The sequence below is a fragment of the Octodon degus genome, unplaced genomic scaffold (genome assembly GCF_000260255.1).
Source record: "Octodon degus isolate 3935 unplaced genomic scaffold, OctDeg1.0 scaffold00026, whole genome shotgun sequence".
Taxonomy (NCBI): Eukaryota; Metazoa; Chordata; class Mammalia; order Rodentia; family Octodontidae; genus Octodon; species Octodon degus.
In genome coordinates this window covers 11,239,557-11,253,007 of record NW_004524602.1, presented here as the reverse complement: position 1 = coordinate 11,253,007, position 13,451 = coordinate 11,239,557, and the positions used below count along the sequence as shown (strand labels likewise).

At 44.2% G+C, this 13,451-nt stretch overlaps 1 protein-coding gene across 1 annotated transcript in view; it reads right to left on the bottom strand.

Annotated features, from left to right (window-relative positions):
• Window positions 1-13,451, bottom strand: part of Kiaa1257 (KIAA1257 ortholog) — a 60,829-nt gene that overhangs the window by 22,796 nt on the left and 24,582 nt on the right. The window contains exon 9 of the mRNA XM_023712504.1: window positions 12,691-12,875. Coding sequence (XP_023568272.1) covers window positions 12,691-12,875 — 185 coding nt within the window. The remainder of the gene's footprint in view (window positions 1-12,690; window positions 12,876-13,451) is intronic.

The window sequence follows — 13,451 nt, the reverse complement described above, 5'->3', positions numbered from 1 at the left end:
TATATATATATAATCATGAATGAGAAAGAGTAGAAACCACAGACTGTACAGACACATCCACAGGCTCCAGCTGCTGGAATTATCACAGCTAGCGTGTCCTGGCCAGGTGTGGCAGCTCACACTTGGAGTCCCAGCTCTGCGAGGCTGAGGCAGGAGAGTGATGGTGAGTTTATGGCCAGTCTCAATGACAGAGAGATCTTGTCTAAAATACAGTGCTTATTGAGGTCTACATCCTATCCTCCGAACCCATAAATAAATCATGTTATATGGCAAAGGTGAACTGCCCCAGATAGGGATTGAATTTTGTCCTTCAGTGTCTAACAGTGTGACATTACTTGGACATTCATAATCAGGACCTTAGACCCAACTGAGTTAAGATAGTGTTGTGGTCAGCGTTTGCCAGGGAAACAATATAGGACACACAATTTTATAACATTCATCCAAAGACTCATATACAAAGAAAGTGCAGGCGATCTGTCCACACACTAAAGACCAAACAAATCCAACTGAGGACCTAGAGCTCACTGCCTTGTCCTGCAGGAGTCCAGCTGGAGGCCCAGAGCCCAGGACAATGCCTCATGCAGGCCTGTTTCATGGATCTGTGCTGGGAAGGCCCAAAGGTCAGTGGTGAAAGCTAGAAAGTTTATGCTAGTGGGGCAAAGGATCTGTGGCAGTAGGCTGAAGGGCTGCACTGGAGCCAGGAGGTGACACTCAAAGTAAGGACCAGAGCTCCCCCAAAAGGTACCATAGCCATCCTTGGTGACAATTATATATATATATATATATATAATTACTACAAAACAGTCCTTCATTTATATCCCCCATTTTTGTTTACTTTTGTCAGAGATGGGTATTCCCTTGTCATTCAAATATTGTAGGTGTGTGAATTCAGCAAAATAATTCAATATAGTCCAGTAGTCCATAATAGTAGTGGGTTATCCACAGGACGGGCAATGTCAGAAGTTGCTGACTTGAGCCTTTTACAGCTCAGCATATTAATATGGCTTTACTTTTTATGCCTCGTTTTTATACTTTTCTGCTGGATGGTTAAGACCAACATAAAGCAAGATCTATACAACAAGAAATGTAACTTTTGTATCTGACAAGGTCAGTCAAATCCCCTCAGGATTTACCCTGAAACTTGTACTACAGTTCGTAGATCCTTTGTCAGTGTCAGCCATGTAGATGAGTCACAGTCATTGCTTGACCAATTTGCTCTCTATGAAAGCCTGAGAGAATGTTTTCTCTCTAGGTGACTCTCCTTAGGTACTGAGCTAAGGGGCAGGCCCCCTCCTCTAGTTTTTTGTTGTGCAAATTTAAGTTGTTAACCCTCCAGAAGAGAAGCTTAATGGTATTTTTACCCTATAAGATAGGCATTTGAGGTTAACATCAGTATCTGTCTGAATATCAAATGTCTTAAACAAAATGTGGAACAGGTATTTTCCAGCAATCATTGATATGCTAAATGACACAGGGTCTTGCTGTGTATTTTAGATGGACCTTGAACTCGCTATGTAACTGACACTGGCCTGGGACTCATGGCAATCCTTCTGCCTCAGCCTCCCAAGGACTGGGATGATAGGAGTACACCACGATGCCCAGCTTGACCCTTATTTTAACATACATACATACATACATACATTCATTCATTCATTCATTTGGTATAGGGTTTCACTACACAGCTCAGACTTGTAGTGATCCTCCTGTCTCAGCCTCCCCGGAGCTGGGATTATAGGTGTATGCCACCACACCTGGTTTTGGTAGCGGGCAGGGTGCTTCTGGGGTTCTGGGCATGTGGTACCGGGGAATGAACCTGGGTCCTTGTGCTTGCCAGGCAGGTGCTTAGACTGCTTAGCTATCTCCCCAGCCTGATCCTTATTTTAAAATATGTTGTTTAATCTCCAAGTATCTGGGGACTTTTTCAGCTGCCTTTGTATAACTTAATGTAACCTAACCTGGGACTCAAGGCACAGCCTGTGGTAAGTTCCTTGGCTTTCTATTTGCCTTGTATATTCTACGCCAGAGTCTAGAGAACTCAGTAACCCAAAAGCGGTGATGAGAGTGTCCAAGAGCCCCCATTCCCACCCCAAAAGCCTGCTATCTCCAAACAAAGCACAAAGAAAGGGTGAGCCCAGCAAGGCAGAAAACTTACAGGCCAATGATCCCTGGACCCCAGACAAACACTTCCAGGAGGAATACTGCGCCACCTCGTCAGCAAAGGCCGTGGGGACCTGGGCTCTGTCTTTGTTCGCTTCATTGGTTGGGGCAAGGAGGATGCAGTGGGAAGCCAGGCTGTTCATCAGCACCCCTGAGGCAGCAGGACTATCAGCAAAGGTCTCATGGGAAGCAGCTGAGAGGTGCCCCTATTTCAGCAGGCATGTGACCAAGCAACCAAACAGGGCCTTGCATTTGTCCCTCCTGGCGGCAGCAAGATGGCATATCCCTTCCTCCAGCGGGGTGAGAAGAGGTTGCTAAACAGGAGATTTTAACGTAGCCCAGGCTCGTACTGCTTAATGTTTCCCAAGACACACTGTAAGTGACTTATCCTGCCTGGAAATCTCAAATAAAAAAATCACAATAAACAGACGAACACTGAGAGGATGTGGGTCTCAGATTTATCTGACTAAGATTTTAAAACAGTAATGAGCACACTGAAATGAAAGGAGAAAGCTGAGCACCTCTACAAAAACAGGGAAGGACCAGATGGAAGTCTGAGGACGGAGCAACAGAGTAATCAGAAACAAAACCAAGCCTTCACTGGGTGGGTTCAAGAACAGAATGGAAGGGACAGAGGTAAGACTCAACCTAACTATCAAGAGAATGTGAGGGGTCTGCGAGACTACACCAGCAGAGTTAGCTAGCATTCATACCACTGGCGCTCCAGAGAACAAGGAGCAAGGGGGCGGTCCTGAAACAATATTCAAAGACAACTCTGAAATCTCCCCCAATTTAGCAAAGGAAATAAGCCTATATATTAAACAAGTAAGCAGGATAAATAAAATTCACATGATAGATCATAGACAAACTTCTATAAACAAGAAAGAAAAATTGTTGAAAGTTTGCAAGAGTTAAATGTCACTTTTCCTATAGGTAAACACTAATCCAAGTGACAGTGGAATACTCACCAGAAAACAGAGAAGTCAGAAAACAGTGGTGCACTTTTCAAGCACTGAGAAAAAACACAAAGAATTTCCAATGCTAGTCTAAGAATTCTACACAGTGAAATTCTATAATCCAGTTCTATACCCAAACTATCCTTCATGAATGAAAGAAAAATAACAATATTGTAAAGGGTTAACAGAGTTTTGTGTTTTAACTGTGGAAAATTATTTTTTAAAAAAAACCTTGTGCTTCCTGTTATCTACTCTAAGAAATGTGTTCTCCCTTTCAGCTCAAGGCTGTTCAACAATAAATAACTGGGCTGGAGAGATGGCTCAGTGGTCTAAAGCACCTACTTGAAACAAGCTTGGCAAAGCACAGGGACCACGGTTCAATCCCCAGCACCACATGCCAGCCAGCCCCGCCCCCTGGTGGGCTGAGCTGGCCACACACACACACAATAAATAAATGTAATAAATAAAAATAAATATTAAAAAAAAACAATAAATAACTGTTTCTTGTCAAGGCAACAAGCTAACACAAACTCTCTCCCCAACCATCTCCTGTAACTTAGTCAGCTTAAGATATATCTTATAAAAATATACACTTATCACTAAGCTGTAAAAGACCTTTTAGTTATGAACTGTTTGCGGCTGTGTCAAGTGAATGCAGTTTCTGTTGTTCTGTACTAGATAACAAGTTTGCTTACCAAGCTGGATGTGATTTCTGTTATAAATCCCCCCCTGCTGCCTACGTTCGGGGCCGATCAGCCTTCTCCTGCGAGAGAAGTGGCGGTGGACCTGAGCTCAGTAAATAAAAGGCTCTATTCAGATTCTACCTGGCTGATCTGGTTCCTATGCAGAGTTGCCCCATAACATTTGGGGGCTCATCCGGGATCCCCTTTATTGGGGATCAATCATAGGAACCAGAGTCTTTGGAAACCATTTCCCCGGGGCAACTTTCTGGCCCTGGGACAGTCTCCAAAAACTCATAAATCCTATCATTCGGACTGACTAGACCGAGCCGTCTGAAAGATCTTGCCGGTAAGACATCTGCGTCTGTTCTGTCGGGGCGCCCCCTCTGAGAGTCCTAAGAGGTGCTGGACGCAGCGATAGCCTCCAGACTGACTCCTTTCTGTGACCACAGATTGGAGTCTCAGGTCTGTTTCTGTTTCGTTTTTGTGTGTTTCGGCCGATTGTCGTTTGTCTGTCTGATAACCATGGGTCAGTCTGCTTCTGATTCTGTGTCACCTTTGCAATGTATTCTTGACCATTTCCAGGAATTCCGACGGCGAGCTGCTGACTGCGGAGACCTCGTCTCCCCGGGGACTCTCCGCACTTTGTGCGAACTGCAGTGGCCCCACCTATCGGAGTCCAAATGGCCTCCAGAGGGCTCTTTTAATATCTTTCTTGCTTATCAGATCTGTAGGGTCATATTTGAAAAGCCGGGACATCCTGATCAAGTCCCATATATTCAAGCATGGATAGATTTATTCCAGGACTCTCCAAAGTGGATGAAAACCTGTCGCTGTGCCTGAGCATCATGCTGAGGCTCTTCTCTTATGGTGGCACTGGCTGCCGCTACAGAAAAGGGTCCTCAGGGTCCTAAAAGGCTGCCTCTGCTGCCCCCGACATCTGAATCCGACTTCCCCTCCTTACCCTAAACTGTCCCGTCCCTCTCTTAACCCTTCAGCTAGCCCCGACTCCTCCACTCCGAGTCGCCACACACCCATAGCAGACTGCCCTTTTCTCAGCCCCTGCCATCTGACCCTGATCTTTTTCCCACCTCAGCACCAGCCCCAGTACTTCCTTTCCATGAACAATTGGGTGGAGATGACCACCCTTTCATGGTTTATGACCCCTTCTCGACTAGTGATTTATATAGCAGGAAAAAAACAGAACCCCCTCTTTCTCTCAAAACCCTCAAGAGCTTCCATCTCTTCTGGAATATGCTTTCTTCACCCATCAGCCCACTTGGGATGACTGCCAACAGCTTTTACAGACCCTCTTTACATCTGAAGAGTAGGAGCGAATCCGAGGGTGTGGACGAAAATTAATTTTGGGCCCAGATGGCCAACCGGCTTCAGATCTTGTACAACTGGAGGAATCCTTCCCTTTGACTCGTCCTAACTGGGATTCTAATTCCCATAGAGGTCAGGAGGCTCTCAATCAGTATCGCCAGCTTCTTTTAGGGGCAATCGGTGGCGGCTAGAAAACCTACCAATTTGTTTAAAGTTACAGAGGTCAGTCAGGGACCAGATGAGTCTCCGGTGGTGTTCTTGGAGCGCCTCTGAGAGGCCTATCAGATATATACACTGATAGATCCTGAAGCCCCTGAGAACCGCTGCGCTATGAATATTGCCTTTGTTTCTCAGTCAGCCCCAGACATTAGAAAAAAAATTGCAGAAGATTGAAGGATTTGAAGGAAAAACACTGACAGAGCTGGTAGAGATAGCTCAGTGAGTTTTTAATAACAGGGAAGACCCTAAGGAGTTAAATAAAAGGATGGCAAAGGTTCTGATTGACATAGGGGAAAAGGACTCCAAAGTTAACAAAAAGGGTCCAAAGGAAAAAAATAAAAAAAGATGTTTCTTAAAGAGAATCAGTGTGCCTATTGCAAGGAGGAAGGGCATTGGAAACATGAATGTCCAAAAGGAAAAAAAGAAAAGAAAAGAAAAGCCTGCTCAGGTCTTGATGCAGGAAAAAAAGCTGCTAAGCTCACGTTTGGCCAGGAGCTCCAAATCATAGCTCCTCATGCAGTTGAGAGCCTTTTTAGAAGCCCTCCTGACAGATGGCTCTCAAATGCACAGATTGTACAATATCAAGCTTTGCTCCTAGATCCAGCTCATATTAAGTTCTTGTCCACTACAGCCTTAAACCCAGTCATCTTGTTACCAGGCGATGACCCTGAGGCACCACTCCATGACTGTCTTGAGGTGCCTGATGCAAAAACAAGCCTGAGAGAGGACCTCACAGACATTCCTATGGATGATCCTGACGCTACCTTGTACACCGATGGAAGCTGTTTTGTCCTAAATGGGGTATGTTATGCTGGGGCAGCAGTGGTCACAGAAGACCAAGCGATCTGGGCCCAAGCCTTAGGACATGGAACATCTGCCCAACAGGCAGAGCTCATGGCCTTAACCCAGGCCCTCCACTGGGGACAAAATAAACAGGTAGACATCTCCACTGACAGCAGGTGTGCTTCTGCTACCCTACATGTACATGGAGCTATTTATCAGGAATGAGGTCTATTAACCACTGGTGGACATAAGATTAAAAATGCCCAAGAGATCCTGGACTTGCTTGCAGCCGTGTGGCTCCCCAAGAAGGTGGCAGTTATCCACTTCCAGGGACACCAGAAGGTAAACTCTCCAGTGGCCCGAGGAAATGCTCTGGCAGATGCCACAGTCAAGGAAGTGGCGCAAAAACCAGTGGGGCCACTCAAGGCACTCTTGCCTGTCCTGCCACCCAGAGTGCTGGATCAGCCCACTTACTCTGATACAGATCTTTTGTTGGCTAAAAGCTTAAAAGCCATGCCAACACAGGATGGCTGGCAAATGCTGCCGGACAGCAGCATTCTCCTTCTTGAGGCACTAGGCTAAGAGTTCATTCAGCAGATACACCAAGGGACTCACTTGGGAGGAAATAAATTGGCTGAACTGTTACGGAAATCCTACTTCATACCCAAACTGAATCAAATGACTAAGGAAACCAGCTGACGGTGTCTCCACTGTGTCCAGGTAAACCCCAGCAAGATCACTTCTAAACCTGGACAGCGTGCTAGAGGTATGTCTCCTGGAGAACACTGGGAAATTGATTTCACTGAAATGGGTCCAGGAAAGGAGAATATCGCTACCTCCTTGTTTTAGTGGATACCTTTACTGGATGGACAGATCTATGCCTCCGATCAGAGTCAGCTCTGCTAGTGACAAAAAGTTATTGACAGAGATCATTCCCAGATTTGGCCTACCCATTACTATGAGGTCCGACAATGGTCCGGCTTTTATAGCTCAGGTTACCAAAAGTCTGTCCCAGGCCCTGAAATTAGAATGGAAGCTACATTGTGCATATAGGCCTCAGAGTTCAGGTCAGGTAGAAAAAATGAATCAAACTCTAAAAAACCATTTCAAAACTAGGGTTGGAGAGTGGCAAAAACTGGGTGAGTCTCCTTCCTTTTGCTCTACTGCGAGCCCGCTGTACTCCCTATGTACACGGGATCACTCCCTTTAAATCTATGTATGGTCAGGCACCTCCCTTAATCCCCAAACTGGGGAGGAAATCCTGACATCCATTTCTAATCAGGACCTTGTTAAGTCCTTACAGGCTCTGCAGTCTACTCTACAGGCTACACATTCCCTCTTCCGCCATCAACATTCAAGACCAGAACAACTTAACAGTGCACGGGCTGCAGAACCTGGCTCTCTGGTGTGGATAAAAAAGCAGGATCCATCCACATTGGGACCTCGCTGGGTAGGACCTTATCCTGTCATCCTGAGCACGCCCACCTCGGTCAAAGTAGCTGGAAAGAGACACTGGATTCATCACACCCACATTAAGCCGGCTGCAGTAGACAACTACTCCACAAGAAGGTCAATCAAAAAGACGCCCGATCTGCTCAAGGTCAAATTAGTACGCCAGGATACAGGCCTGGCCAAACTTTCTTTTCAGTTCTTATTATGCATTATGTGATCTCTGAGTTTCATGCGCTGTCAGCCGTACCTGCTGTGTCTATAATTAATTCCCATGATAACATGTGGGTAAAAATGGCAAGTACTCTTAATTTGTCAACTTTCTGCTTGGAACAAACCTTAAATCTTCAATATGTTCTGAGTTCATGCCTAAGACCAGTGTGCAAGCCTGCAGAAGATATTAGAAATTGAACCTTTTAAAAACACATTTCTAAACCTGCCCCATATTATGACTTGGCTAACTGGGGACCTGTCTCACGTGATGTACCCCCTGGTGCACTGCATTTTGTTACCCCAAAGACTGTATTACTTTAAATGAAACTTGTGTGCAATTTGTGAACTGTACTGAAAAATGTTGTCACCGATTGTCAGGATTTCTAAATTGTTCTAGTCTTATAAAGTATCCATATATAAATGGTAATATCTTATTACCCACTGGATAGTTTTCACATGCAATGGACATACTTTTAACTATATCCCAGCTTATCTAGATGGAGTCTTCTGTTGTTTAAGCAGGCTGACTATAATTCTTCTGTCTCAAGATAATTTGATGCTACACCATTTAAAAACATCACCCCGCAAGAGGAGAGAAGTTTCTAACATCCCTCTTCCTCCTGACTGTAACGATAAAGTCACTTTTCTGTCTGATGCAGAAGCCTATGCTATGATAATCAGTGTTGTTGGAAACCTATACTTTGGTAAAATAGCAAAAAAACCATGTGAAACAATTGGGTTGTAATGTGGCCAAAGCCCTTAATGCCACTTCAACGGCCATCACCCTACTCAATGCAGAACAAAAAAAACATAGACAAGCTATATTAGACAATCAGGCTGCCATAGATTAATTACTATTGTTTCACCATCAAGGATGTGAAAAAATAAGAAATATGTGCTGTTTTAATCTATCAGATAACAGCCATCAGGTACAGAATTAGGTAAACATACTAAAAGAGTTAGTTCAAGATATCTGTCAAGGTAATAACAGGGGGTTATTTTCAATATCCTCCTAGATAAATAATCTGATAATGGCTCTGATTGGGCCCGTGATCATATTTTTTCTGGTCCTGCTCATTGGACCTTGTATAATAAACTGTTTGACTATGTATATACAACAAAGAATCCGGACGATTAAGTTAATGGTGTTGATGAGATCTAACAATGAGCCTCTCACACCCCCGGGCAACTCAAGTTATGAGGTTTAAATGAATCAAAGATTTGATTCCCAGAAAAAACCAGTGGGGAATGTAAAGGGTTAACAGAGTTTTGTGCCTTAACTGTGGAAAATTATATATATATTAAAAAAAAACCCTTGTATTCCCTGTTACCTACTCTAAGAAATGTATTTTCCCTTTCGGCTCAAGGCTGTTCAACAATAAATAACTGTTTCTTGTCAAGGCAGCAAGCTAACACAAACTCCCTCCCCAACCATCTCCTGTAACATAGTCAGCTTAAGATATATCTTGTAAAAATATGCACTTATCACTAAGCTGTGAAAGACCTTTTAGTTATGAACACTTTGCAGCTGTGTCACATGAATGCAGGTTCTGTTGTTCTGTACTAGATAACAAGTTTGCTTACCAAGCTGGATGTGATTTCTGTTATAAATCCCCCCTTGCTACCTACGTTCGGGGCCGATCAGCCTTCTCCTGCGAGAGAAGTGGCGGCGGACCTGAGCTCAGTAAATAAAAGGCTCTATTCAGATTTCTATCTGGCTGATTTGGTTTCTATGCAGAGTTGCCCCATAACAAATATCCTCAGGCAAAGAAAAACTGAAAAATTCTATCTTAAACAGAGCTTTCCTAAAAGAAAGGCTAAAATAAGTTCTTATAATAGAAATGCCAAAAGAAGAAATCTGGAACAGTAGAAGAAAGAATAACGAAGACAGCGAAACTGTAGGTGAACACAGTGCCCCTTCCTTTACCAAGAAGTTGTCTGACAGATGGAAGAAAAAGCGCAACACTGTCTAAGCCAGGGGTGCTTGTGTCAACGTGTAACCCCAGCTCTCTGAGCACTGGGGCAGGACACTTGCAAGTCTGAGCCCAGCCTGGCCAATTTAGCTACTTAGCAAGACCATGTCTCAAAACGAAGAAAGAATTTTTGTGAAGGGTTAGGAATGTAGCTCAATATGTAGGTTGTGTTCAGCAGCAGAATATTTTCATCAGCACACCCTACAAATGGACTTCTCTTCCACCCGATGGGTCATGATTCTACCTGAGTCTACAGGGTGGATTTCATAGAAATAGCTGTAGCTCAGTTCCACAAGTGATGCCTAGCCACCAGTAACTGTCACAGTCATTATGCATGTCCACAACACACTGGAACTTTGTGCAATATCCTATCCTCAAACTGTTAGAAGTGCTGGTCATTTATTTGCCATTCCAGTATTTATCTTATGTTTTACTCTTAGTATTTCTTTGCTATCATGAAAACTTTTTCTGAGTTCATTTGTTTGGAAACATTTAATTTTCTGAATATTGCTTAATCTTAATTTTTGTTCTGAGATTTATATTGTATCTTTGACTTAGAATTTATTTAAAAGACATTGTATGATATCTTCTCCTAGTATTAGAAACTTTAAAAAGTATATTTTCATTTTCTGTTGACTTTAAAAAAAAAACAAAACAGAGGTTTATAAAAAAAAAGTGTGTCATGTAAAACAAACAAAAAAAAATGTAGGTCCTGGGTTTAATCCTCAGTAATACACACAGACACACGCACACAGACACACATGCACAGACACACACACACAGAGACAGATAGATAGACACACACACACACATACACACACACACAATGCTGTCTAATGTGGGACAAGATGTGTGTAGAACATTTAAGAAAACCAAATTGCAAATGGAGAAATGTAAAGGGATTTGGAATGAACCCAATTTTCTATACTTCACTCAAACTAGTAAAATGCGGACATTATATGAAGTTATACATGGATAAAGCCTATAGTAGTACTAAAAAGACACTAACCTAAAAAGATTTACAAGTATTATAGGTAAGTCAAAACAGAATTCTAAAAATTTCTCCAGTAATCCATAAAACACAGAAATAACAAAAAACTAAAATCAAAATAGCAGACTTAAGCTCAGTTGTATCAACGATTACACTAAATATAAATGGACCAAAAAATATCCATCAAAAGGCAAGGTGAATAAAGAAACATGATCAAACTATATGCAAGGAAAAGAATGCTGAGAGAAAATAAAATAAAATCAAGCCCATCTCCCAAGCCCACACACCAGATTCTTGCATTTATCTCAGCTCCCAGGGCTGCCATAACCAAGTGCCTTGTGTGTGGCTTAGATTAAGACACCGATGGTTGCATGGCTGGGAGGGCTAGAAATCAGAAACCAAGCTGTGCGCAGGGCCAGGCTGTCTCTGAAGGTCCCTCCAGCTGCTGGCAACCCCTATATTTCTTGGCTGCGGCAGCGTAAGTCTACCTTTGCACGTGCCCTGTGTGTCTTTGCTCATCCTCCTGTGTGTGTGTCAGTCTCCCCCGTCATTCTATTTTTTTTTTTTTTTTTTTTTTGCAGAACCGGGGATTGAACTCAGGCCCTTGCACTTGCCAAGGAAGCGCTTATTCCACTGAGCCATCTCCCTGGCCCCTCCCGTCATTCTAGATGACAGCCCACTCTACGGACCTTATTCTATCTTCATTATCTCTGTGAAGACCCTTTTCCTAAAGAAGTTCACATTCCCAGGTCCTGGGACTTAGGAATTCAACACACTTTTTTTTTTTTTTTTTTTTTTTAAGGAAAAGCACAATTCAATCCATAACAGTAACATTCTTAAATGAACAGAATTATTCAGATGGAAAATCTGTTAGTTTAGAGGTCACCGGGTATAAGGAAACAAGGGTACAAAAGGGGTGGCATGAATGGTGTTTTTGTGCTAAATGTTTATCTCTGCAGCCGTGATGTGCGCGTGCAAAGGTAACTGCTCTACACACGTGACAAGGCGGCAGAAGTATGCGCACATGCTGCACCACTGCCAAGGCGGGGACTGGATTCTGTGCTCCAGTCACAGAACCACCACTGCATGCCCAGGAGGAGGATGCAGGGGCTTCCTGTGAGTCTTACAACTTCCTGTCAATCTATCTTTTAAATTAAAATTATAATGTCTATGGATATGCTCACATGAAAACAAACAGCTTCAGAAGACAAAAAGAATACAAAATAAGCTTCAGGCAAAGCTTCAGCACTGAATACAGATGATGGACTGATGCCTTCAAAGCTAAAGGCAGGGGCTGGCGAGATAGCTCAGCGGTCTAAAGTGCCTGCTTAGGGAAGCTTAGGCAAGTGCAGAGACTGTGGTTCAATTCCTGGCATCACATGCTGTGCCAACCCCAACCCCAGGGTCAGCTGAGCCGGCCACAAAAGATAAAAATAAAATAAAAACCTAAAGGGAAATTGTTTTCAACCCAGAATTCTGTACCTAAGCTATCTACCAAGTGTAAGAATAAAGATATTTGCAGACACATAAAAAGTGGGGGAAGGGGCAGAAGAGCCATTGATCTTTTCCAAAGGTGGTACTGGAGGACACGCTCCAGCAAAACCAGAGAGGGAACAAAGGAAGACCCAGGATCTAGGGAGAGATTCAACCAGAAGACGACAGAGCGAACTCGGGATAACGCGCCGCACTTAGCCTGGCTGCAGCAGCGGCCGGGCCCTGCCGCTGTACAGGCAAACCCACAGCTCCACATAAGGCTGGTGGCTGCGGGCAGAGCACTGTGGCGTGGCGGGACTCCGCAGGCTTGGTGGCACCTAGGCCTGGGGGCTCCTGTGGGGCCCTAAGTGGTGCAATGTGGATGCTGCTGACATTCGTGACTTGGGGCTAGCCGGAGAATCACAGGACGCCTCAGGGAGCACAGCAGGCGTGCTCCTGACGCCCCTTACCTCTAGCTCCTCGACAGGCACAGGCTGGGACGGGAGGCCAGAGGCGCACTTGATCTTGATGGTCAGCGGGTTTAAGTCCTGCTTTTGCTCCTCTGTCATGATAGGAACTTCTGTTTTTAAGGTCACGAGGCAATCTAAGATACTGGCAGCCTTCTCACTGGCACGGCTCATGATGGCTTGCTGTCCTATCGGGGTGGGGCACGGCATTAGACCTGTACTCACGGCCTCCCCAGACAGGCGCAGGGGGGTGAAGCAACTGCAGACGAGCTTATGATGATAAATGATAAAAATGCAAAATGCCCACAGCCAGCACATTTATACAGTCTCTCAAATTGAAATCTTAATTCTTGAAGAAAACTGAATTTTGGTCATCTAACCTTGCTGATCATCTTTAAAGAAGTGATTCTTCATGTTAATTCTTCACTCATCCAGAACACGATACAGACCACTGATATATAGGTGTCACCCCACAGTCTGATGTAACTGGTTTGTGGTGCAGGCTCCACACTGGAAAGTTTAAAAGCTCCCAGCTTTTTTTTTTTTTTTGTATTTAGGGAAGGGTCTACAGGGTGTTCAGGGTCTCACTACTAGATCCAACTCCTAGTGATCCGCCTGTTAACAGCCTCCCAAGAGCTGGGATTACATGGGCTGGTGAGATGGCTCAGTGGTCTAAAGCACCTACTTAGAACAAACTTAGCAAAGCACAGGGACCGCGGTTCAGTCCCCCAGCACCATGTGCCAGCCAGCCCCGCCCCCTGGTG